We start from the raw sequence: 26,811 nt of genomic DNA on the forward strand, positions 1-26,811 counted from the left end.
TGACAGCAAAACAACAGCAGCAGCACTATTATAATGTCTCTGCAGAGACATTTGGGTGGATACATTAGATCTGCTGGGAGTCTAAGAATAATACTGACAGCATAAACAAGAGCTGATACAGACGGTAAGCCTGAGTGAACAAAAACCATGAGACTTTTTATCAATAAAATATTGGGCTCCTTAATTATAAGTTATAATACATTCTTACATGCTGCAGATAAGGAGATATGCTGGAATAAAACAAGCACAACCAAGTTTGAATCATTTAGAACAGAGAATCAAACAAATCCAAATACCAGGTGGGTAAACACTGCTGTAGTTGTTCAGAAGAATCTGAATCAATTTTAGTTTTTTATGGGCATAAAAAAATAAATTTGACTTTGGTTTCATATATTGAATATAAATATAAAGATATATAAACTTTAGAAGAGATCAATACATTTAAAAAAAATACCATGACTATTTTTACATGTTTAAACCAATATTTATTTTTGCTAAAAATAGTGCAAATATGCTTATCTCGTTTTACAGCAGTTTCACTGCATGGGGGAAGAAACACTGGATAACTGCTGCTGCCACTAGTCTGAAGGAGCCTTGTGTGGAGGAGGGGGTTCACTCTATGTATGTTTTTGATGATGAAATTACATTTTAACATGATATATAGTTAAAAAAAAATCAACTTTACATCAAAACTCCCTTTTTTTCCATACTCTGAACTGAAAAATACATTTTACAACCTACATTCTGATACATCAAACTATAACAAACGTTGGTGAATCAAAAGTGAAATAAGACTTCAAAGATGTGACAGTACTTGATGTTTCACAAACGATGCTCCATTTCATCATAACAAGACATACATTTTTAGATACACCGTCATATGTAGCAAGTGAAAGAGTAAGAGCAGCTTAAATGTTGTCATTAGGTGAATCTTTTTTACTGAGCATTAACACTCAAATACATAAGCAGTGTTTTAATCAAGCATTCAAATGTGTTGCGAAGTTGCAGGGAACATTTAACACAGTGCAAATTAATTGCAGTAGTTACACATATAGCACACCAACAAAAGAGAAACCTTTACTACAGGGATATTTTTGGTCAAAGGCATTTTGAACCAGACTGAATCTGTCAGGTCAATATTAGAGAAGAGTCCCATAAACACACCTTTAAATGTGATAGCATGTGTCCAATGGAGCAACGCAAAATTCATAATCAGTGTAAACTTTTAATCAATGTAATAAAAAATAATCCCAGCATGTGTTGGTCAAATGAATTTGGAAAACATTAAAGCAGAGAATCAAAGTATGCCTCTTTATCAGCAGCTTTGTTTTCCCTCCCATTAAGATGCACCTTCTGTTTTCTTCAATATAAATATGTTTCCCATGCATAAGTTTTGTGGAGGTGGCAGATATTAAGCTAGGAATAGCAACTTGATGATCTACCAGATACGTTTTATGTGCTCTGCTGGTCAGAGTTTGACGATGCGCGAGAAACAAATAAATGATTATCAACCTGCTTCATGTATCCAACAATACAAGTTCACAAGACTCATGCACCTACAATGTTTATCAGTTTCCAAAGCAAAGAAAAGACATAGAAGCTCAGGATCCAGCACATATCCAGAAAGATGTCAGGCCATATGCAGCAATGCATCTTTTATGGAATAAATAAACACCCTCCTTGGCGGCCAAGCAGTTGAAAAACAGATCTCCATTAGTATGTGGCTATGTTTGTATTTATACGTCTGTGGATATTCTGCCTATGCGGGCACATTCCTGTTTTCTCAGAGATTAGGCAAATGGCTTTGAATATTAAGACTGTAACCAAATTCACTGGCTGGGTGCAGAAATTAAGCCTGCATCGTATATATGCAATAGCAAACTGACCCAATATGCTGCAGACAACGTGCCCAGGAAAAGCTTGCGTTTGATATATAGAAAAGCTCTGTTCTTTTCAGATAAAAAAGCTATGCCTCTGTTGAACTGCATATCTACTCTGCATTTTAAATGCTATTTTAATAACTTTTACACAAATTTAAATTTACTTCTTCCAAGATACAAACAGTTCCTAATGTCATTCCCAAATGAGAAAGTTTAGTAGAGTCAAAATTGGCAGCTTATTTGTTTTCAGTCATTATAGTAACTGATTTCAGGGTTCGTTCAGTTTGGTTTAAAATATGAAGAAAAACTACAACTCAATAATCCAAGAGTTAGACAAATGATGCACTGAAAATAATAAGACATAAACAAACAAATTACCTTCATGTGATCTGAACTTTGAGGGAAAACCAAAGAGAAAACACCTTTACAAAAATATCTCAATAAAAGCTTAAGATCTGAGCAGGAGACGTTTCTGCTGTTAAGTGACTGTGGTAACAGCTACACTGCTGTACCACCTGTATCCATAACAGCTCATCCCTGCTTTTACATTAAAAACAGACAAAAATGGCACCATGAGGTGACTGAGAGCAATTATCACATTCAAACTGGGATTTGTTAACACTGCTCCAAAGCAGCTTTCTGATTACAAGTAAATAATGTCATAAGATGCATAATAAAACATTCATGAGGATGTGATGGTCACATTTAATGATAGTAAAAGCAGAGCTGATTCTCCTGTTAATAATACATACAAGCAATTAAATTGACCTCAGCAAGAACCGACATCACATCAGCCTTTGGGGTTTTGTTTATAACTCAAAAACAGACGGTTACCTCACCATTAAGGACTTTATCGCTGTTATCACACACCTATCCTAAGCCACTTTCACTTCCATGTGAGGGAAAAGCTCTAAAAACTATCAATATTGCAAACAGAATAGAAAAAAAGTCTGAGCCGACTGTAGGGCACAAACCCCAAACATGGATAAAGTCCATGTAGCTGAAACTGAGGCTCCCTGATTTTAAACTGTTGATCTAGCAATCAGAGTTTCTCAGCTCTCATTTTTGGCATGGGACTGATTTGGACTGGAGTCCAACTCTAGGTTAACATCTGATGCAATTCAGAGATGTGAAGGAAGGCTACAGGGCTCATAGCTACCAGCCTCATAGAAAGCTCAGTGGATTCAGATTGTTGTGGCTGTGATCCAAAGACAATTGCACCAAGCACTGAGCAAATCCTTCAATCCACAGACTCATGCTCTGAAGCTTCTTAATCAAATAAAGCCATTGGCTTCATCACAAGTAATCTAAGCCTGCAGCCTCCATAGGCTGGGGATTTTACACAGCCAACAATCTCCACACAGGAATGATCACAGACTTTCTTCCACAGAAGAAACATTGCAAATTAGCAAAAGTCAGTTTTTAAAATTCTGATTAGTTTTTTGTTCAAAAGAGAAACTTATGCTAGAGCTAAATGTAATTGACCCAAATGTTTCAAGCATATGTAAACCATGTCAACCTACTGGAAACAAATCACATAAAGTCTCTAAAAACTTTACAGGTACCCTGCTAAGCCACAGTAACCCAACTGAAGACACTCTGCTGTGAACAAATATTTACCCCCCAACACATTTCTTCTGGTTTTGCTTTTTATAGTCAAGCAAAGATAAAAAGAGTAAAATCCACAAGTATTTTTTAAATGATTTGTAAAAATAGAAACAATCCAAATAAACCTGCTCCTCTATTGACAAAAACTGCCATTACGTGTTTGCAGTAATTCCAAACATGTAATTACTGTCAAACTTTCAATTTGGTGGTGGATTTGCTGGTGTGCTTCAATGTCCTGCTGTTTGACGCAAATCCATTATTTACATCCAGTTTTCTCTAGAATTCTGTGTTAGTTTTACAAGATGTAATAAGATTCACCACATAAAACTTTTCCACCTTCGTCATGTCAATAGCTCTGTTTCCACTGACAATATAATTTCACATTTTGAAAATATAAATATATGGTTTAAATAAATATATGGTTTATAATAACAAATATATGGTTTATATTGTGGCACATATGTCACATATGATTGTGTCATATATTTTATTTATATGATTTATTTCCCAGAACTGCAATGGAAACACTTTTGCATCACATGAGTCACATGATCAACAACTGGATGTTGCCACTGTAGCAAAACCACGACATTTGGAATAGAAATGCAGCTATATGCAAATATTTACCATAAAGTATTTTAATTCCTCTACATACTCTTGGAGAAATTTTGGTAGGCCAGCCACTCCTGGAAAATTTCACCACAGTTCCATGTTCTCTCCTTTTGTGACTGTTGGGTCACAAAAGGAGAGAATATACATTGAATGTATATTCAATCTATAGGAAAAGTTTCATAGAACAGGAAACTCTAGCCAGGTGACTTTTTCATGGCATTAGGTTAATAATTGAGCTTTTTTAAAGCAGTTGTTGGAAGTCATCATACTTGTACAAAACTCAGTCTGTAGATCACAGCCTCTGTATTCCTGAAGGCAAACGGTGAATTAAACGCTCCACCCACTGCTACCAGTTCAGCTTTTTTTTACATCCAGGCTGATATAAATTATGAGTCAACCGCGTGAGGCCCTGCACAACCTGAGCCGAGTAAAATAAAGTCGTACCTTCACAATAAGTAGAGTCCCCGTGGATGGAGGCATAGCCGCTCTTGCATTCACACTCTGCTTTAGTATTCCTGTTTTTACACTCCGAGTTTTCTCCACAAATGAGTCCCTCTGCGCAGAAGTCATAACCTGAAAGAGAGAAGCAAAGGGAGTGATAAAATTTGCTCACTCGAGGCAATGAAAAGTTTTGTATAGACAGGCAAACACAAATGCAGCTCTGTGGAAAGAGACACAAACACTTTTCATCATGAATGACATTGAGCCTTATGTATATGTCTATACAAAAGTGGTGCAATTTTAAAGGCTTTTCCTTTAGAGGAAGGATTCACAAACAGCAATAAAAGACACAACCGCACAAATTGTTGCTTGCATGCGACTTGGTTGCTTATCCCACAAGGTGAAAATTTGTTGCTCTTTTGCTCCCAACAATCTGCTATCTTCATACTTTGTTTTGCTTCTTCAGAATAAAACTTTATGTCATTAGAAAATTGGCAGGACAATGAATATACCAGCGATGGAGATTGTGTGCAGAAATTAAATCTCAATCAGCAAAAACATCATCTCTGCAGTTAGGTAAGCCCAACCATAGAAATGTTGTTACAACACAAGCTGAGAACCGTAAGACAGGAAAAAGTTTCAGCAATCAAAACAAGTCGAATTATGTCATAGACTGAATCGCCTGCAACTTCATCTGAACCTGACTATCAAATTGGATTGTATTTAAAGGTAATCGATTTATTTAAAATAAACTCGATCTGATTGGATCTGAAATGAATATTTTTATGTTCTAGAATATCTTGTCTAATTGTGTAGGCTTTTCCGTCAAAACTTCCTTTTTGATGACTAAACTATAAAAATGCATAAATGTGAACAGCTGACTTGGGGATTTAGTCAGGATGCATTTCGGTTCATGAGAGCAAAGAAAAGCAGGAGAGAATAAAATGGTTAATAGAATTGGAATTCCAAGTGCCACAAAGATTTTTCCTCAAGGACAATTTGACTTGAAACGTACAAGGTCATAATGTTATGGCAAATGTGCTGCCTGTTTTTTTTTTGTTTTTTGTTTTTTGATCTGCACCTCTGCAGACAGAGCAGGCACATGCACAAGTGTAATGAAACAGATAGATGGACCGAAAATTAGTCTGACAGATGAGGACGGTGGCAGACAGACAGAGAGATGATTGTGTCTCACTGTGTAGATGTATCTCATCCTGTTCTGTAATGAGTGACAGACAGGCTGTGCATAAAAGCCCTAAGAGACAGAGCAGCCAAAGAGCCTGACCCTCAACTATATTACTATAACCCCATAATTCTATCTCTAAAATGGTGCACAAATGGAAAAGAATTGCTTATGGAAGTGTGTACCATCTATATGTTGGCCTAAAAAGTTGCGTTTGTGTGGACACAAGTCCCTCATGATGGTTCTTGTTCGCTACTGCAGTGAAATAATGAAGTAGGAGTACTGCAACGACAGAGCCTGTGTGACCATGAATGTCCCTTCCACAAACCAGGAAGGGAAAAATGCATTTCAGAAAAACTGTGAAGTAGATACTACACTGAAAAACACAAAATTGTATCCAATATTCTTGTCTAGTTTTCAGCGCAAACATCTTAGTGCACTTGAAATAGGAAAAAACATACAAGTAGTTTCAGCAAGATATAGGAGATTGTTTTATGTCAATTCGCTAAAACTGATTTTAAAAAGTATCCACTGGCAGATTATTTCACTTGTAACATGGGAAAAATGTCTTGTTATAAGTAAAATAATCTAATATTAATAGTTTTTTATGAATTTTAAGGAATTATTGACTTAAAACAAGCTCTGATATCTAGCTGAAAAGTTACTCATTTCTCTTAATTCAACTGTACCAAGATATTTCCACTGGGATCTCGATCAAAATTACTTTGTACGATTTTGTTTTGATTTGGAAATAATGTCCTGCATTCTGCTTCATTTACGGTGGATAAACACACACAAGTAGGGTGGGAAATAGAGGGTTTCTAGGAAGGTAATATTTAATTGCAAAGTCCTATCATACTGTATAAACTCATGCACTCTTCAGTCTCCTGCTGATAGTTCCTTTATTCAACCCATTCCTTCTCACAGCCATCCATTCTTCTTCTCCCTTCACTTTCCAACACATTTCCTTTGATTCTTACATTTTTCTCACCACCTTTAATTTTCTAATCATTCTTGTTTATTTTCTTTCATCTTTTCCTTGTTTTTAAGTATATTTTCCTTTCAATCACTATAAATATTTGTTCATCTTTCTTTCTCTTATGCATGCTTCCTCTCCCTTTCAAAAAAATTTGGTGTGTGTGAGGCATATTGCCAATCTTATCAAAAACAAGAGCACAATTTTCTTCCAGCCAAACTTGCCCTGTGTTTTCTTTTTTTCCCGTAATGGTGCCTAATGGTATCATAACTGCAGGCTGCATACAGTTTGTTTATTCAATGTATTTACTGACAGACTGGTGCCTATTTACCTTGTAGTAGTTCCCTGCCAAAGCAGCAGGACCCAGGCAAATTGGCATAGCAGGTGCTCTGCAAAAGACAGCCCAATCTGCTCTGATAGCTATCTTAGCCAAAAAAGAAACAAAAACAAAATACATTCACAGGAACGGAAAGGTAGAGAAATATTGTGAGAGTCCAGCTTAATCAACATGAAGAGAGGGTTGTTTTCACTACTCTTTGTGGAGAACACTGGTGCACACAGATCCAAAGAGAGGGTGAGTTGTGGATGGCGGAAAGATTGCGGTAAATGGAAGCCATACCTCTGCAAACATTGCAGCATCTGCCCTCTGGTAGGATCTGCTCACCGGTGGTGCAGTTAATCTCCGGACATGTTTCTGTAACTTTCACCATCAAGCCGTTCTGCAAGGACAAAATACAGGCGGGACATTATACTTTGTAATGCTGGGGTCAAAAACAAGAAGGTCTAAGCTGTAAGGGTAACTTATTTCAAATAGAAAAATGGAGACATATAATTTAATCTTTTACAGGGTGGAAACTTGCAACCCAAAGTCATATAATCACTTCAAACATTCTGTCTTAAGCCTCTGAAATAAGTATAAATATGATAATTATTCCCTTTTCTTGTATGTTCATTAATATTTTGTAGGTTGTGAGTCTTTAGAGATTTCACATGAAGATTTCAGTAGGCGTTGCGTTGAGACTCAAGGATAAAACATGTTTTCTTTAACTTCTGAAGATAAAAAGCACATTTATTGCAGCCAGTTTTGAATTAGACCGATTTTGAATGGTTTAACAATTGGAATAACTTGTATTATTTTCTACAAAACATATATTATTTTAGAAATATAATATTTAGAAATTGACAATCACCAACACAACAGGCTAACCTATTAAAAGCATTTAGCATTGGCTAAAAAAAGGGGAAGTGCTAATCTCTGTATTACTGTTAATAAAAGGGGATTCATTATATAACAAGCAGTCCAACAACATCTTGTAAAAGCTTCCGACATTTTGTCATTTTACAGCCATAAATGTTAATATGTACTGTTTAGGGTTTTATGTGATCATTTCAAGTTGTGAATCTCTGAAGCTCCTCCATGTTTGCCATTTCCTCGGCTGCCAGTGTCGATGGACAGCCATGTCTTGATGGCTCTGTCATATTGTAAACAAATATATGCCACACTTTTCAGATTTGTACAGGTGGAACTTAATTCACTGAATCACCCTCCCAGGTGGGCTGGTGTTCGTTTAAAACTGGAATGTTTCTTTGTTCAAGGTTCTCTTCTTACTCTTTTTCCACTTCTCTCTCTCTAACTTTTTCCTCTCCTCTCAGATTTCAGTCAATCATTTCAGCTTATTTTAGACTCTGAGAAACTGTAAAACTGCAGTTTTACTTTCTAAAGTAAATAGGTTTTGTTGATTATTCTGGGGCCGACCAACCCATCCTTCAGTTGAACCTGTTGCTGCGTTGTGGGGAAGCCACCCACCAATGGAAGAAAGAATCAGTCGTTCATAAGTCATCCAAAGTAAAATTAGTCCATTTCTGGCTTGACATGTGGATACCTGAAGGATCTAAATCATATCTAAAATAAAACTTTAATCAACATAAAGTTAACAGCAGCACCTATTAAAAGTATCCTCTTCACAGCCATCATTTTCTGTTCATAATTCCTCCTGCTTCTGTGATCATTTTTGTCATTATCCCATTTTAAAAAGGGATCAGGTTACTTTGTCAATATTTCTGAACCTATAGGTAATCAAGCATTGCTCTTTTTGCGGTTATTATTTATTGGTTTAGTTTTAACAGTCCTCCTGCAAATGTTGGTTCTTGTGTCAATTCAATCCATCACTGATGGCGACTTATTGGAATCCATATAAACTTTACACCATTTGTTGTCCCATAATTGTCTGTTTTACATGAAGAGATTTTATGGAAAACATTCACTTCATGAATAACTTCTGATCATAAAAAGCTTAACTTTGAATACAATTAAACAAATTCAAGAATTGAATTAAGGTGGTTGTTTGCTTTATTATATTGGTCTATATTATAAAATCCCAATGCATACATTTGAAATGTCTGGTTGTAATATGGCAAAATGTGAAAAAAATATTCAAGGGGTGTATGAATGCATTTCAACATTAATCTGAACATTATGATTTTAACAGTTTAGAAAAGTGTTATAAAACTTTACTGTCAAGGAGAAAATGTGACAAAACTAGGATATTTCAGGACACTCCTTTAGGACGTTGACACAAAAAAGAAAGAAATGTGAAGTCTGACTATATTGGTCACAAATGGAAAATGGCTATCAATACTGAAACTGTTAAGGCAAAGATGAACTTGCAACCAAAGCAAGGACACAAAAATAAATAAAAACGGCTTATATGGGTTTTTAAACAACGGTGCACTGACTGCAGCAGCCTGGCTGGTATGTAAGCATGTAGGGAGTCCTCAGTGATTTCTCAAGGTCTTTCGCCCAAAATCAATATATTACTTTTGTCCTTCACAGCTCCCTTTCATGGTGTATCTTTCATAACTTAAATTAGATCTATGCCTTGGGTAAAAATACTAACTCTGTAATTACAAAATGCCACAAACAGGATTTAATATTTTTAAAAAGCTTATGTACTGGAAACCTCAGCAGTTTGGTGCATCTCGATTTGAATTAGATTTATGCTACTACTTAAATTTCATTAGAGTGAGCCTTGTTAACAGTGTTAGCAAGAGTTAACACAGAAAGCTCAGCAAATTAAATTAAAGTCAAGCCTTAGAGCCTTTGGCAGTAAAGAAAAAATATTTATATACAGTTTTAATTGGTTAACTTTCGAAAGAAAGTACCTGTAGGATTAACATATAATTTAATAACAAAAAAAATCAAATGAGTGGATTGCTTGCTTTAGAAATGTTGCTCTAAAGCAGTTTATTTTAGTTATTTCACAACCTAAAATTTTAAATTGGCAACAGAAGCTCAGGATACATTGCAGAGTCTTTGCTTCGATGATTAAGATCAATATTCCAATAAAAAATTAGCTGCATTGATAAAAGTGAAGTTCCTCTTATTTTCAAACCTTAACTCCATTTATCAGGGCAAAAGTCACAAACTCTTATCTGATTTTCACTGAACTCAGTGTAGTGCACTATAGAAACCTAACATGTTTGTTGATGGTTTATAGGCTGAAAATGATCATTGATCACAGCCAATCAAAGAAAAAATTGGCTTTTCCAGTTTCTGAGCAGTTGATTGGCCTGAAACCTGAACTGTCAATTTTGACAAAATATCAGATTCAATTCCAACCATACAGTAATTAAAGGATAACTTCATTATCACTTGTATCAGAGATTTGGCACCAGCACAATTTGCAACATGACTCAAAAACCATACTCAGGGTCACACAGCTTGGGTCACCTGCCTTTAATGTACTGCATATTATGGTCCAAAACAGAAACCCTGACAAAGAAAAACAGCTCTTTCTTGAAATCAAACAATACAAATTGGTCATTCATATCCATTTTTAAGAGTAAAATTTCCTGAAAGTTTGAAATGAAGCCTTAGAATAAAGTATGGTGATATTTGTGGCTTTCAGGGGATTAATGAAGTGTCCAATAATCCCCTATGTGCTTATTTATAAGCAGTTACATTAATACAATGGTAATTTCCTCCATAAAATGCTATCTTTAAAGATAAAGGCTTTCTCGCTGAGGAAAACTAACATTTATTCCTTGCTGATCTGGAAAAATGACTCCCATTATAAACCTCGCAGTGATGGAGTTTCAATCAGGCTCAGGCCTTTGTTTAGCTGGCTTCATGAGTTATTCTAATTACCTGGCTATCTCACCATTAGAGTAAAAATAGGCAGATAGAACAGATTGTAGGAGGGTGGGAAAACTAATACAGCCTGATGGCTAATTGAATTACACACCAAGTGGTCCACTGCATGCAATCATTGTACATTTCCCCTGAAAAGATGTGCCTGGTGACATTATTGTAGATAAGATGATAAATGCTAGAGAAAGGATAAGCATATCAAAAAAATTATACCTTGCATTCCCTGCAAGTCCTGGAAAGAAAGCGTTGACCCTCTGAAAACGTCTGTCCCATGTAGGTACACTTAGCTGCAGAGGATAGAAAATTATTAGATTAAAATGCTTTGTTGTTTTCTTCAAGATAAATAAAGTAGCTGCAAGAAATAAAAACCTTTTGGCTAACCAAGTACAAGCAATAAAGGGAAAGAAAGTTTCAAGTGTAAAGGTCTGCATTTTTAAATGTAGCTGCAACATTTTTTTTTTTTTCCTTGCTGATGAGCTTAAGTGGAGGCGAAACGAAACAGCACATTAGGAACACAATAGATGAAGGTCTTATAGCATATCCCTCTGGTGATAAATCAGAAATAGTAAGTGAGCCACATGATGCGAAGTCCTGCTTTCCTCCTCTCCAGGGTGCTGGACCACAGCATGCTCTGTCACAGCTCAGGAGCACAGCTTCCTCGTTCTTCTGTGCCAGAGCTCTGATGTTCGCAGAGGAGCAAGAGGAGGAAGGAGGAGTGAGCGGAGGGACAGAGGGAGGCGAAGGAGGGCTGAAATTATTCAGGCGCTCTATTCTTCAGGGATTTCTTTCTTTTTTTATGCAGTGTATTAAGAAAGGCACAGCTGTCTGTGTGTCTGGGAGTCCATGCTAGAAATCTGTGTGCTTAAACCTTTGAAATATTGCTTATATATCAGCGTGTATTGAAGACAGCTGTGATCTTTGCTTCATGCTGATAGAACAACACTAGTTATGCTAGTTGTTCATCTAATTGAAACTACTTTAAAAATATACATTAGTGTGTCTAATTTCTCCATGCATTTGGCCTTTAAACCGCAAAATCCACTAATTAGAAATAACACAATGACCTCATGCCTAATTGTGCGTGGTCCCAGTAGAGGAATGGGTTACGGTCGTCATGGTAGATGTGCTGTACTACCAATGTTAGCTGCAGATCGTTTTAGGCTTGTGAGTGGTGATGTGGATCAGACCTGTTTGTACAGCACAGACACTCAATTCAATTGAGATCTTGGGGAATTTGGAGGTCAAGTCAACACCTCCAGCTTGTTTTGCCTCTCAAAACATTCCTGAACCATGTTTGCTTTGTGACAGGGTGAATAATTCTGCTCAAAGAAGCTAAAAGAACCTTGATTGTTCTGCTCTGTACTACTGTGTCAAGCGATCAACAACTTGATCAGTTTTGATTGATCAAGTTGTCGAGCCATCTTTATGCGGTTCTTGACAAACTTGCTAAAATTCTTCCACTTATCCATTTTTCCTGCCATGATGAGTTTTTTTGACATCACCTGTTGACATCACCTGTTTAGTCATAATGTTATGCCTCAGAATAGAATAGAATAGATTAGAATAGAATAGAATAGAATAGAATAGAATACAGTCATTATCATCATAACAATGAAACATTCTACAAATAAATTTGTGTGAAATTCACTAGATAAAAATGTCCAACTTAAAAACATACGATGAAAAATGACTTTTATTGCACTTTGAAAAAGGTTAACTTAAAACTGTACTAGATTTTCTTTAAAAAACTTTAAAATAGACCATGTCAAATTGAACACAGCATTCAGAATGGTGATGACAGGTAAAAACTGTCTCTCTGTTAGTTCTAGTCTTTATAGATCTTCATAGATTTGGGGGAAATAAAGAAGAAGAAACAGAATAGTGATCCAATAGGTTGACAAATCTGATATATTGACTATGAAATATACACATTTAGTTTAAAGTACTAACATGCAGCAACCTTTATACTTTAAGATAAAGAGCAGCACCACAGCCACTGTGCTACTGATAAGATATTTTTTTCTGAACTGATATCTAAACTACAAATTGAAACTGTGATAAGAATAACTTTGAAACACACAAATTCAATAAAGCCCTTAAGAAATGTTATTGTGACTTTTTGTCAGGTCTAATTAACAAACCAGTGAAGTGCTACAATCTGACGCTCTGCTAAAATACCCAACAATTATTACTGGTTTATTTAAGTAAACAAATTCTGGTGCTTTTAATTACAGCCCAATGTTCATTTCAGGGGGGTCACAGTCTGCGATTCGTTTTTAGATGCTGTGAAAGCAGTATCCATCTGCACACTGTGAAACATTATTTTGCAAAGTAACTACATAGATCTGCGATGGATATGCCTATATCTGACTTTCTGCATGCGGTGTATGTGCTAATACTTACGTCGGCACGTTTTACAGCAAGTCCCATCAACATGTACAGGCAGCATGTCATCTGAGCAATTTGCTGGAGGACAGAAGATCCTGCGACACTCCACCACACCATTCTTTTGGATCATTATGAAAGAAAAAAAAAACAATTACAATTTCTGTTTCCAAATTAGTTAAATTAATCTGCTGTGTCTAGGGGGTCTTGACAAAGACACGTTTAGATGACTAAACCAACAACTTTTATTGTTCCCATTATATTATTTTATGTGACCTGCATCCCAACCAATCATACAGCTGCATGTTTACTCCGCCAATTAAAAATGTACCGCTTATTTTATGTGCACAGGTTTCATAAAAATGCAATGAATTTGGTTTTCCCCAAAAAATCTAAGTTTGTTTAATCCTTACAATTACATTCACTGCAGTAGAGAGACTGTGTTGGTTGTTGCAGTTTCCTGTCTTTGTTAACTCAAACTACACACAAGTAAATGGAACCACAATTAAATATGAGCTAAATCATCAAGTCTCATCAAAACACAGAAATAAACCTGTTAACATTGACTTAGTGACGGAATAAAGAGCGAGTTTACTAAAGTCTGAGTTGAATCAAAAAATGTCAGAAATACTAGATGGGATAAAATATACATCGCTGTCAAATTAAGTAACATACAACATTTTCATATGACAACTTTAATATAATGTTGGACTAAAACTTATTTGCATAAATTGGCTATGAATCAAAAAAATTCTGGTCTGGATGTTCTTGGATGTTTCTTTTAGATTCTCCACAGATTTGCAGTTGGATTCAAGATCACATAACAGCTTTAAATAGAAACTTTTCATATCTAAAGACATATGTCCTCTCCCAACAGCCTTTTGTCATTGAAAACTCCATGTTACATATATTTTAATTTTAACTATGTGGTAATTTGCTTTGCTAGTGCTGCTCAGAAACCTTCCATTAATGCATGATCTGACATGAACTGAAAAAAAAAAAACACTCCATCAAAAATAACACCATCTCCTTTGCATTTATTCACAGAAAACATCCCTCGGTCTTTTTTTCAAACATTGCTTTCAGAACCAGCTTAGGCAAAAATGTAATCTCAACATTTCTTTTTTGGATGTGATTGAAAAAGTTGGTATTAGACACAAAATGTCAGAGTTGCACTTATAATGCCTAAGGCAAGTCTAAAACATATTTGTATAGAGTTATATTGAGCAAGTAGCACACTGGCAGTAGTTTCACTGCCTCTGCTGCAGCTATCAGTGCTACTGAAGCCTGTTCTATACCTCCTGATTACTGCTGATGTGTGGGGTTTTTTCTGATTTCACCCCTCATCTTATATTCTTTGCCTGCATTCTGAAGTGTCTGGTATTTTTTGAGGCTATCATTTGCTTGGTGGAGGGAACCAGGGGTGCCTGATAGAAACATTTTTGTTTAAAACTGACAAAGTTCTGCTTTTCACACTTCTTATTATCAACTTATTCTTATTCAGCTGACTGGGAACCACAGTACGTTCTGTGAATAAAGCAACTCTTGTTAATGATGTGTTAAATGCTTTCATGCAAAGAGTCTTCCAGTTTGATCTATAGCCTCCACTGTTTTAAACTAAAACCCATCAGATTTCAGAATAAAAGAAACCACATTAATCACTGAGACTGCACCGTTCTTGAGTAGCCTGTTGATGTGAGGTAGTTATTCAAACCCTTAAGGACTGCATTAATTTCTGAGCCTGATATCTCTCTCTGCAAGCGCCTCTTCATTTCATGAGTCATCAGAAATGATTCTCCTAGGACGCAGCGGTTATCAGTTAATGGCATGTCCAGGGGAGGAAACCAGACTGACTAAACTCTTTACTGTGCTTGATGTGCTTTGATGCAGCAACTCTAAATCCTCAGGACCAAGAATGCCCTGATTAAACACACTGCAAGTCTAGCCCCTATGTTTGAATGCAGACAGCCAGGTAAGGAAGCCTATTAGAGAATGTTTGCTGTGTTAGAAGGTTGGCACAGAGTGAGAAGATTGGAAAAAAAAAAAATGCTAAGAAAACTTGGGGTTGCAATGACTTGCAATCTATTGTTGTGATCTGCCATCAGTATGTGACATTGCATTGAAACGGCTCCAGTTGTCATGCTGTCATATATATGGTTATTTTTTATTCACTTTCTGCTGGTGGCTTTGCATTGCTCTGAAATCCTGTAAAGGCTTTGAAAAATGATGTGCTGCTAAGATAAAAAAGAAGGATTGTGGATCAAACTCCTGAACATTACCTGCAGCAATCTTTGCTGACAATAACTGGAGTTTTCACTAGAGACGCACCAATCACGCGTTTCCACTGCAATAATGATTTCTGGTTTTCTATGGCATGTTTTTCTTTTCTTTTTCTTTTTAGCCAACTGTAAATTTTCAACAATTACCTTAATACAGGAAGACATCAACCATGGTGGAGATGTTTTAGTGACGATCCAGATTTATGACGTTTTAACTCGTGCCTGACAACAACTGACCGAGGGGCAGTATTATGTAACACTGACTTTCTTTAAGCTTTACATCATGTTATTCTCTCATCAAAAACATACCTAGAGTGTTGCTTTGATTCTTTCATGTATATCCGAGAAATCCTTTAATCTCCATGGCAACCATTCAGCTGTGCAAAACGCCTGGTTGAACCTAGCTCTTCCTCGGAGCTGCAGCTTCCAAGCTTCCACCTTACATAGCAGCCCTCCCCTGTCACTGCCCCACTCTGCTCCTTCAGACTAGCCAGCAACAATTAGCAAACACCTGGTGGAACTCAGCATCTGCTTAGCTCGTTATACAAGCTATTTCTTATTGCAATGTTAGTAAAAATGTTATTAAAGAGTTAATAGAGAAGCGATGTAGTGAAGGCAGAGTTTTTAAAAAGAGGGATCATATTTCAAGTCAAATTTCTTTTAAGATTTCTTTTAAGTCATATTTGATACGTATAGCATTATTACATCAACTGAAGGTAACGGTTACTTGACTGTGCTATAAAATGGCATTATGTGCTTGGAAAATACACAATACTGCCCCTTTGAAGCATACTGCAGTTTTTACTGTTTATTGGACAATATATAGTAATGAACAGGTTTCTTGGCTTTCTGACAGGGTAATACTTACCTTACAAGCACAGTTCCTGCAGTTTTCAGGCTCCACCCACAGCTCTTTGTCCCGGTACACCAGGTTGTTGGCGCTGCAGGTCCTCTCGCAGTGACACCCCTCCAGTTGGGTCAGTCTAGACTCTGCATAGTTCAGCTGCACACACAATCAAAAAAGCCATTTTAAAATCTGAAAACAATAGTTGCTCGTCACCCGTCTCCCCCGCCCGTTCCTCATCTTCTGGTCAAGTTTTACGGAGAGCTTCTCCACCAAGAGTCACTCTTTTAAAGGGCAAATAAAATAAAAGGGGATCATCATTCAGCTCCAGCTCCTCACCTCAGGCAATGATCTGCTGAGATATGACAGAGAGGAATGACAGCTCCCACTCTGCCCTTCTCCTCCTATTTGTGCACCTTCATCAATTTATTTTTCTTCAATTTATTTCATACTCGCTCTCCACTATTGTCTCTCAGCAAACTAACTCAGAAACGTGGCAAAGCAGCACCTCTTGGATGGGGGCTGAAGGTGAGCTGCGCTTTAAAGCCACAGTTAAAAATGTATCCACATTTCAGCCAAAATTATGTAGCCACAAACATGTTAGCATAGCTGCTTGACGTTTAAAGAAAACATTAGGAGCTACATTTGTCAGCAATGATTAATTCTGTGAATAAGGAATGTATCAATTATTTTCTAATCAAACAGCAAATTAACTTAAATAATATGATAACTGCCACACTGTGACACAATTTGCTTTTACAGTGATATTAATTATAGTTAACAGATGAGGTAGATGTAACGCTAAGTAGGAATACGAGTTAAAATACGACATTTAAAGTGTTAATTTTTACTCGTTTCTTACATAAACTCCAAATCTTTTAAATGAATAACCCCTTTCTATTATTAACAGGTAATAAATAATGAACTGCTGCTGCTGCAAAAAAAAAAAAAAAAAGTGATACCTACACCATCAACTAAAAAACAAATCTGTTCTAATGAGTTCCTCAAACTTCCTCGGTTACTTCATTAAAGTTTTCACGCAGATGCTCATCAACTTAGGAAAATGTTGAAAACCAATCATAAAGGATGAAGGCTATATTAATCAACTGATTAGGAGAATCTTCAAATGGAAGAAAAAATCTTTTGTCACCATCTCTGCATGTGATTGACCAACAGAGGTCATTGTAAGTTACTTTACAAAATGAAGGAAGGGAATGTTTAACCCAAAATGGCACAAGACAAAAACACGACACAGATTATGTTAAATTTGGAGGTCAAATGAATATGAAGTAAAGAGTATATATTGTAACTAAAAGTACTTTGCCCTGTTCACTTCAGCATCTGATTAGAATGCAAAAGTGCTTGGTTCTTGTCCGTCATTGTTCTGTTGATGAACCTCTGGACATCAAACGGATCAGAACAACTGATCCGTGTGTGTGTGAAACTGGGTGAATGAGGCTCTAGTGTGAAGTGCTTCATATTGTTAATATGATTAGAAAAGCACTAGAAAAAGTCTCCATTTACAACTCCAACATCCTGTATAAACATTTTATACAGGATATTAAACTGTGCCAGTTCAGATATCAGAATATCTGAACTGGCACAAAACTTTATATTTAGATTTTTCTGATTTGTATATTTTTATACAAATGAAACCTGATTTTGTGATTAACACTTACATTAAGTGTTTACTCATTAAACACTTCATGCATTTAAATATACGCACTTGCATGGTTTATGTTTCCAGACTGGCTGGTCAGAGTATATCAAAGTTTTCAACAGCAGCAAAAGACCACATCGCGGTTCACTCAGCTAAAAACAAGAAAACAGAGGCTACAATTTGAGCAATCTTTTACAATTTAGACATTCGTAGACTGGAAAAATGTCTGATCTGATCAGTTTCAACTTCAACTGCAACATATAGATGATTCAGTCAGAGTTAGTCATAAACAGATTAAAATCAAACATTCTGTCTTGTATCAGTGATTCAGGCTGATGGTGTTTTTTTGTGCCTGTAGTAACACATGATTATTGCTTAAATGCTACAATCAGCATGCATTCTGTTGTTGGCCATGTCTTCCCTATATGACAACAGTGTGCCAAACCTCTTCTGGCTATTTGCAGCAGAAAAACGCACCATGTGACAAAGATGAAACAATCTCACACTGTCTTCCACAGTCACCAGAACTCAATCTAACAGAGCACCTTTACAATATGGAGGAAAGAGCAGAAACTTTCAGCTGGTAGCTTTTTATTTATTGTTTTACATGTTCAAAAAAGAAAAAAGCTGGTGCACATAACAGATACACAGAAAGGTGATGTACCATTATTTACCTGAGGCAGTTCATCTTTCTATGCAGATATGCAGAAGTTCAACAGAAAAATTGGCACGCCTGTTGTTGAACTGAAGAATTGCTGAACTAGAATCAAGTTAACATTTTGGACCTTTATACATCTTTGTGTGGGTTTGAAAGGAGTTCCTCTGAGGTGAGCTGTGAAGAGCTTTAAATCTTCTCCGTAAACGGAATGTGGGAAATGATTTCGGCTTTTGTAAAGCAGACTTTATGATGTGGTTTAGGTCATTTCTAACCAGAAATGCGGCGCATAGTAAAAGGTTTAGAAGCACAAGTAGTATATAAATAACTGCCTATGTGGAAGGTGAGGCGATTTTTAAAGTCCCATTGATATTACCAGGCAGGTCCATCTCAGAAATTATAGGTTCACTCGAGAGAAACTGGTTACACCCCCACCCCTCTCCTCTCCTCGGCGACTCGGTCAGGCCTCAGCTTCAAAAGTGGAGGAGTTGGTGCGATGGAAGCTTCTAAGGAAAAATGAAAAACACTAGATGTCACTGAGGCATTTTGCGCTGTTTAAAGGGGTCCCTGGTGAAGAGCTGTGAGTGGTGGAGACGCGTCTCAACAGACCTCTAAACAAAACGTTTGAAATGCAGTTTCAAAGGCTTGGGGTCTGCCTCGAGGCACCGCCGAGGAATACCTCTCCTGTACAACCTGAGCATCAAATGGCACCATGATGCAGCACAAAGGACTCAGGGGCTAATAGGCATGTAGCTTCTATTGTCAATACACAAGGCAAGAAGACATGAAAGAATAAAACATTTTACTTTTTAAAATATCTTCATAAGGGAAGACATCTGGAAAAATGCTAGAGAAGAAATACTTATTGTATTCATTTATTTATTTTGTAATTTTTGCTCCTAAAATTCGAGGAGCCACTGAGATCTGCAGCAATTAGATGCATTTTATTTAAAACCAAGATAATTAATGATGCCGTATGTTAGATTGTCCAACAAATAATTTCAAAAATAATAATTTTGCATCATTTATTTTAATTCTGAGAATACTTCAAAGTGTTGGTGAAAATAATCACTTTAATCTTTGCAGAAACACTTTGATTATCAAATTTGGACATCCATTACTTGTAGAGCAAACATATTTTCACTTTTCTCAAATTTGAAGTAGCATATTTTTGATTTAATGTGCAATAGATTTATAAATGTATGTGTAATCTATCTTTCTTCAAAGATAGATTAACATTTAAACTACATAAACTACAGTTTATGTAGTTTATCTGATTATCTTCCTCCTTGTTCCAGGTAGTCCAGACATTACCGTTCATCATTATGTCAATGGCAAATTTATTTATATAGCACTTTAATAACCTCTCTCTTCCAAACTTTTTTGCAGTTAAATTATGGCTAAAATATTTAAAAATATGTATAAATATTTATAAAATCTAATGTGATATCCTGCATATTTAAAAAAAAAGAAAGAACACGTTATGAATAGTATTAAATATTGAGCTAAAAACCATATCTGTGTTTCAGTTATATGTAATGTCATAATCAATATGTAACTCAGAATAAAGGATCCAGTCAGTTCATCATGTCCTCAGATTACGCTGTTGCAAAACTTCAGCAAACCTTGTTTAAAGTTTCAGCTCCAGCTCAGTGTATCTTGTAAAACTGTTAAAAAAAATAAAGTAAATCTTGATGCTTGTCGAAAAGTAGATGGACTCAGCACTGCACCCAGTTTGAGTAGATTATCAAACTGGGTGCCCAGTGTTGAACACAAAGAGCATCGCAGGAATCTAATGCTTTTAAGAGCCTCTGTGCTAATTAAATTGGTGGGGGTTTAAATCGGAAAGCTTAATAGGAAATAACCAGGGAATTGTTTTCATGACAAGTAAAAGCTCTGTGATTTCCGTACACGATTTGCTCCTTCCAATAAAAGACAGAAGTGTAATACATGTAAATTCTACCATGATTATCCACACACAGAGGGGCTTAGTGTCATCTCACCTCACCTTGACACTCGGCTTCACAAACTAAGGTGCCAGCAATTATTCGCTGCATGCTCCATCCTTCAATTTTCCACTGCATAGGCAGAGAGCCATTTACAGCAGGAGATGACTACATCCTCCCCGCTGTGGCTTATATGTGAAGTGAGGTCAGGTGGCAAAAGGTCGAGCTGTGCTCATGCGAAGGAGGAGGCACTAACACAGCAGTAGGGTAATGGTCACCATCTCAACCTTATTTACACCCAAAATGTTCCAGATCTCACTCACCCACTGGGACGTCCTTGCCTCATCCACTTCTACCTGGTATCACACACACACACAGCTCATAACACACTCATGTTGATGGCTTATGCTTATCCATTGAAATGGATCACTTTTTCCCAAATGGCTTTCCATAGCACATTCCCTGTTAGTCTCCTGCTGAGTTGACGCAGTCACCATTTTCTGAAAACTCTCTAAACCTTGTTTGTACCTTGTGTGTACAACTCAGACCAATCTAAGAAAGAAAGGCAAGAAAATGTTTTCAGATTTTATAATCCACATTCAGCTTTCATATCCCTCGCCGTCATCAGCTCTAGATTGTGACAGTCATCATCCCAACACATCTAAAGATTTTTAGATCTGACAGATTCTTTGTCTATTTCACTGTTTTGTCACTTGAAGGTTTCTTGCCTTGTTTTTGTACTCCATCAGTTAAACTTATTGAAACTTCATGCATTGACAGAGTACAATATTTAAAAATGTACAAAGAACATCACATTGCTTTACAAAACAATATTCAGAACAGATTTGTAAAATGAGAAATCAAATTAAAGTTAAGAGGAAGAGAGATTAAAAAAAAGGTAAATCAAAATAGTGATGATGGAAAGATGCATTTCAATTGAACTAGTCAGTTTAGCAAACAATCAGAATCTTTTCCTGCGTTTAGAACAAATTAGAAAATCATCATGATGAATTCATGCGGCATTGAATAAACTGATGTGTTTTTGTGTATTTTAAATGTGTCTCTTATGAGTTGAATAGATATCTTTTATGTGAATGGGGCAGATATAAGGATATACTTCTTTCTGCTCCTTTTCATTCATGATTTCTTTTAGATGTATATGAACTATTCATATTTATTATGAAGTGGATGAAATAAAAAAATGAATTAAAATTAATTTATTGATTTTAATCATCATTTTCTTTTGCTATCTGATTTGCCGCTGACAATCTCCTTATCACACAACTGTGAAACTTTTTTTATTACTGATATTCACACATAAATTCAACGACCAGGCACCTAGATATGGTGCTGACATATCCACAATGTTATGAAAATAGGTCTTTTAAAATAAGTGAAGTTGAGCAATAGTTTTGTCACACTTATACATTTCTGGTGAAAAGTACTATTATTACATTTCACCAAAAAGACTTTTCAAGTTCTAACTTCAGAGCCTTGAAAATGTATCCATACCTCACAAAATTATCCACATTCTGCAACAGCAAAACTTCAATATTGAATGCTGGTTGTTTGTATTTATGCCCCTTTAATTGTATATTGCTATATAGGAACACAACACAACAAGCTGCCTTTACAATTTACTTAATTAGAAAGCCAACCTATTCTGTGAAGGCCTTACATGTTTATTAGAAATATTAATCAGTAAACATCATGAAAACCAAGGAACACACCAGACAGGTCAAAGTTCCATCCATTTACCGCAAACCTACAAAGACATGTTGATGACAAACCAGGCGAGGAGAGTCTGGTCTCCCATCCAACTGAACATTTTACATTTAAAAGAATAATGTCCTTCAGCAAAGCCAGCAACAAATTTCAAAACTGAATTTCAAATCAAGATATGCTTTCATCTTCTGTCGTTTTTCACGTTCAGTGTTTTTCTTTTCGCCTGCAATTTTTAGTGAATCGGTTTGGTGGTGGATATTTGGTAGATGTCTCTCAGTTTATGGGAGGTTGTTCCAACTCATTACCTTCAGGGTCATCTTGGCGAGGAGCTCCTGCAGGTCCATGATGCCTTGCACCAGGCTCAGGAAATCGCTGCAGGTGGGACAGGCTCGATGGGCAAACAGGGCGAATCAAAAAGAGAAGAAAAAAAGAGCAAAAGAAAAAGCTTCAGACTTAATAAAAATAATTATTTGATTCCGTCTGTGGTGGCCACAGTAAAAAAAAATGAACCTTGAAATGTTTTTGTGCTAAAACGTCTATGTTATGCTAGTGGTGGGTGTTTGTATCAATATTGAAGCACCAGCGTCTGATTGCCTTATTGATCAGCGACAAAGAGTAACAAAGCAGTGACCCTGGATCTTAATCTGTTTGACAGGAAACAAATTCAGAAACAAAGGAAGAAAAAAGCAGGAAACCAAATGAAAAACCAAACTGCTGGAGAAAAAAAACATGTCATTCCTGTCTGAAGTACTGTAGTGAAAACAACACGCACAAAGGATCATTTTTCACACCCTTCTTGGTTTTGACAATGCTGCTCAGATACTTACTGCGATTAAGATTTGGACACTGTGTGATGTAGCCATTTGGAGCAAAGATCAGCTTCACATCCTGAATAACTCCCTGAAAATACAATCATAAAGAGGGATCATTAATTCGGCTAGCCTGAAGCGAGATTAAAGTATATGCTGTTTAAAACTTCTTACATTCTAACATACCTAGAAAACCTGAAAAAAAAGTACAATTTATAGTTTTAAGGTTACAGTCTAATGCGCTGAGTCGGTCCAACTGAAATATATCCATTCAGAGTAAAATCCACCAAATGTAAAACCATTTACAGCATTACAGTCAGACAGATGCAGGTTTCTGAATATCTCCAATCCATAAGATGCTGCAATGCAGCAAATGAAGTTCTGCTTGTTTTTTTGTTTTGTTTTGTTTTGTTTTAGTATGTAGGAATCAAACAGACCTGCCTAATCTAAAAATTCAGCCTGGTGCAGAATTTTCAGAACATGTTTTCTCCTCTACAGGTTCTTCAATTACATTAGTGTCTGCTGTACAGTAAAGCAGAAATCTAACAGAGTTACTGACAGAGTAAATTGAATTCTGAATGTCAGGATTTCCTCAAGCAGTTCATTCAAAAATGTTTTCTATAGCTTCTAAAAGTTCTTGAAATGGACAAAAGAGGACAATATGTAGACTGTGGAGAAACAAACTTGGTTTCATCTCAACACTGAAGAGATTTTGTTGAGATTTTGTTCATTTTTTTCTGACATTGCAGTGAATTTGGGGTTAAAAAAAGAAACACCTTTAAACCTTATTACATTTCATCACATTGCAGCAACAAACATTATTGTGTTATATTGAAGTAGCGCATGACAGAGGAATGGAAAAAATACACATTGTTAAACAAAAGAATTAACAAAAACAGAGTTTAATTTAGCTTTACCCTATTGTAAACAAAATGCTTTAACAGCCTGCCAATCACTCTGAAAGACAAGTCCTCTTCAGAAACTCGTGACGGGTAAAAAGAAGTGTAATGATGACCAGAAGTAAGAGTTTCAGACAACAGCAGCTTTTTTCTGTGGAAAACGATGGAAATGAAACACCAGGGTGCCCACACACTTCGAAATCCAATATCATTTCACTTCTCCTTCAAAGTAGCTGCTGATAACATGCTGGAGGGACATTAAAATTCACCACCTGAAGCACAATCTGCATCATCATGTCTGCATTATGCGTGTGTGAGATCCTATTTACAGTACAGTTCCCTGTCCTGGATGCCTTTCTTCACACAGGCACATACAGAGAGGCAGCCTCGAGGTGAACAGGCTCACAGCACAGACTAACAACAAGCACACAAGAACGTACCTCGTCTTACACACACACACACGCACAGGCAATGTGAGCAGCAGATGGCGAGGACGAGATTGGCAGTGTCGATCAGAATGGAAATGAAGGTATAGATCGCAGAAGTCTGTTCCGCCAGTGTAATATAGGAGCCCTGACCACACATTTCTTTGAATGATCAGACGAGTATTTGAACTGAATACAAAAATACTTCCTTCCCTCTTACAAGCTCAATATCTCTCTCGCACAGACCCAGCAGTAGTCAAAGAGCAGTACTTCTTGGAAATGATATGCATGCCCCCATACAGTTTTACTTTATAAATAAAAAAGAAAAAAAAAGAAAATGTAGCTTCAAATTTTATGGTTCTAAAAACAGACTGAATTTGAGCTGATCCATATCTTGGGCATTTGGGCCAAACCATCACTATTCATGAGGAGATTGTACAGTGGTGGCCTAATATCACAGACCTATAATGTTATTTCCCTGTCAAAGCATACCTGAAGTGTTGTTTTAATGTGTTCATGCATGTTTGAGAAATCCTTTGATCTCATTGGCAACCATTCAGTCGTACAAATCCCCTGGTGAGACCCAGCGCCACCTTCGAGATGCAACTCAGTTTCCAAGATTCTGCATTACAGAGCCCTCCTCCCCCTAATCCGCTCCTTCAGACTAGCCAGCTGCCATTAGCAAACACCTGGTCAAAGTGTGCATCTGCTGAGCACATTGTAGGGATTGAAGGCAACGTTTTGGAAAGAGCAGGATTTCTTAAAGAGACAGACGCCCAATTTCAAGGTGTTAAATTACGCAGTCACATTTTTAAGTGATATTTTATACACATCTATATTTTTTTTACCAATTGAAGGCAACAGTAACTTGATTGTGTTGTAAAATGATACTATGTCACTAGAAAACGCATTTGGTTCAAGTTATATGAATTATATCATCCAGAGAGGCACAGCTGCAAGAAATATGCAGAGAGAATCCAAACAACCAACCTACAGCAGAGCCTTTCACCGATTTGTATCTTGAAAATTCGGGTCTTTCCAATCTCGCCTCCATCCCTACCAAAACAAGCTCAATTTCACAGACATTACTCTTGCATAGAAACACTGTATGATGAAATATTCATAAAAAAATATGAAGAGGTATTAGAAGATTATTTTTGTTTTTGTCACTCAAGACATCACACATTGGTTGGCATCTTAGGGAATTTTCCAAAGGGCTCATAACCCAAATTTATTGAAACACTGGCAACTCACCCATCATTTTATCTAAAATAAAAGAAAACAAACAAAAAACTGGCAGTAGTGAAGATGACGTCTCCAGGCTTCTGACCTAATAAATACTGACACTCTAAAGTCCTAAGAAGAGTAACTTTAGGAGAGTTAGGCTGTGTAAGAAAACAACTTTGTTTGGCTGAAGTTCTGCACATTGCAAATATTTCTTTAATAACTCTGGAAGAGGATCCTATGCACCATCACTGGTTGTCATTGTAGCATGCATAGAAAAACAGAAACCACAGTTTGGAAGACACATCACACATGTAGCAGCAACACATGGACCCTGTTTAAGCAAAACAAAAGCCAGAGTGCACAGCAGGCTGGCTCACAACCCAGCCACGGTCATCCTTCACACTCTTATGCAGAGGAAAATTTAGTTCTTGGGACATTCATGCCCATTTTGTGTTGGAAAGAAAAGTTGCATTTGCTTATTTAGAGGATTCACTGAATTTAGAAAATGCAATTTCCTTAGAAATTAGAGGTTTGCTAAGCCGTTCACATTAAGTAGAAGCCAAAATTAGCATTTCTAAAGAATAGAAGTTTTACGCTGCTTATCTGATGAGGTAAACTCCTTCGAAGTTCAAAAGTAAGTGGTCAGTTCATTCCTGCTTTGATTCAAAAGTTGGAGAGAAAAGTTGGAGAGCTGAAGTAAACAAAGAAATTTTAATTAATTCAGTCACATTTTGAGATCAGATTTTTAAAAAGAGGAAAAACATTTGGGAGAACAAATGATTAAAATCTGGGTCCAATGACTTTGTACGGTACAGGTGACGCTAAAAAAGAATACAATATTGTGTAAAATTGTGATATCTGTCACTCATTTCAGAAAGCAAAACTTATAAATATCAGATTCATTACAAACAGAATTTAATATTTCAAGTTTTTATTTCTTCTAATTTGATGATGCTGCTCCCTCAGGAATGAATCTGCTGTTGTCGTTGAAAGACAACATATTTGCGGAACATTTCTTATAAAATACTCTTGCAACTGCAATCATGCAGGGGAAAGTGTTTTTAATTAAACTTATTCATGTTCCTACTTCAAGCAACCGCTTTGATG

The 26,811-nt window shown here is 36.5% G+C and overlaps 1 protein-coding gene across 2 annotated transcripts in view; it reads right to left on the reverse strand.

The window, feature by feature from the left end:
• Window positions 1-26,811, reverse strand: part of LOC103142621 (protein kinase C-binding protein NELL1) — a 229,172-nt gene that overhangs the window by 124,680 nt on the left and 77,681 nt on the right. For both annotated transcript variants that reach the window (XM_007558768.2, XM_016674700.1), the window contains 7 exons: window positions 23,172-23,244; window positions 22,650-22,732; window positions 16,383-16,517; window positions 13,254-13,356; window positions 11,064-11,137; window positions 7,320-7,419; window positions 4,545-4,673 (listed from right to left, as the gene is read on the reverse strand). In XM_007558768.2, the coding sequence (XP_007558830.1) occupies window positions 4,545-4,673; window positions 7,320-7,419; window positions 11,064-11,137; window positions 13,254-13,356; window positions 16,383-16,517; window positions 22,650-22,732; window positions 23,172-23,244 (697 nt within the window). The remainder of the gene's footprint in view (window positions 1-4,544; window positions 4,674-7,319; window positions 7,420-11,063; window positions 11,138-13,253; window positions 13,357-16,382; window positions 16,518-22,649; window positions 22,733-23,171; window positions 23,245-26,811) is intronic.

This window comes from Poecilia formosa, unplaced genomic scaffold (assembly GCF_000485575.1).
Source record: "Poecilia formosa unplaced genomic scaffold, Poecilia_formosa-5.1.2 Scaffold99, whole genome shotgun sequence".
Classification (NCBI taxonomy): domain Eukaryota; kingdom Metazoa; phylum Chordata; class Actinopteri; order Cyprinodontiformes; family Poeciliidae; genus Poecilia; species Poecilia formosa.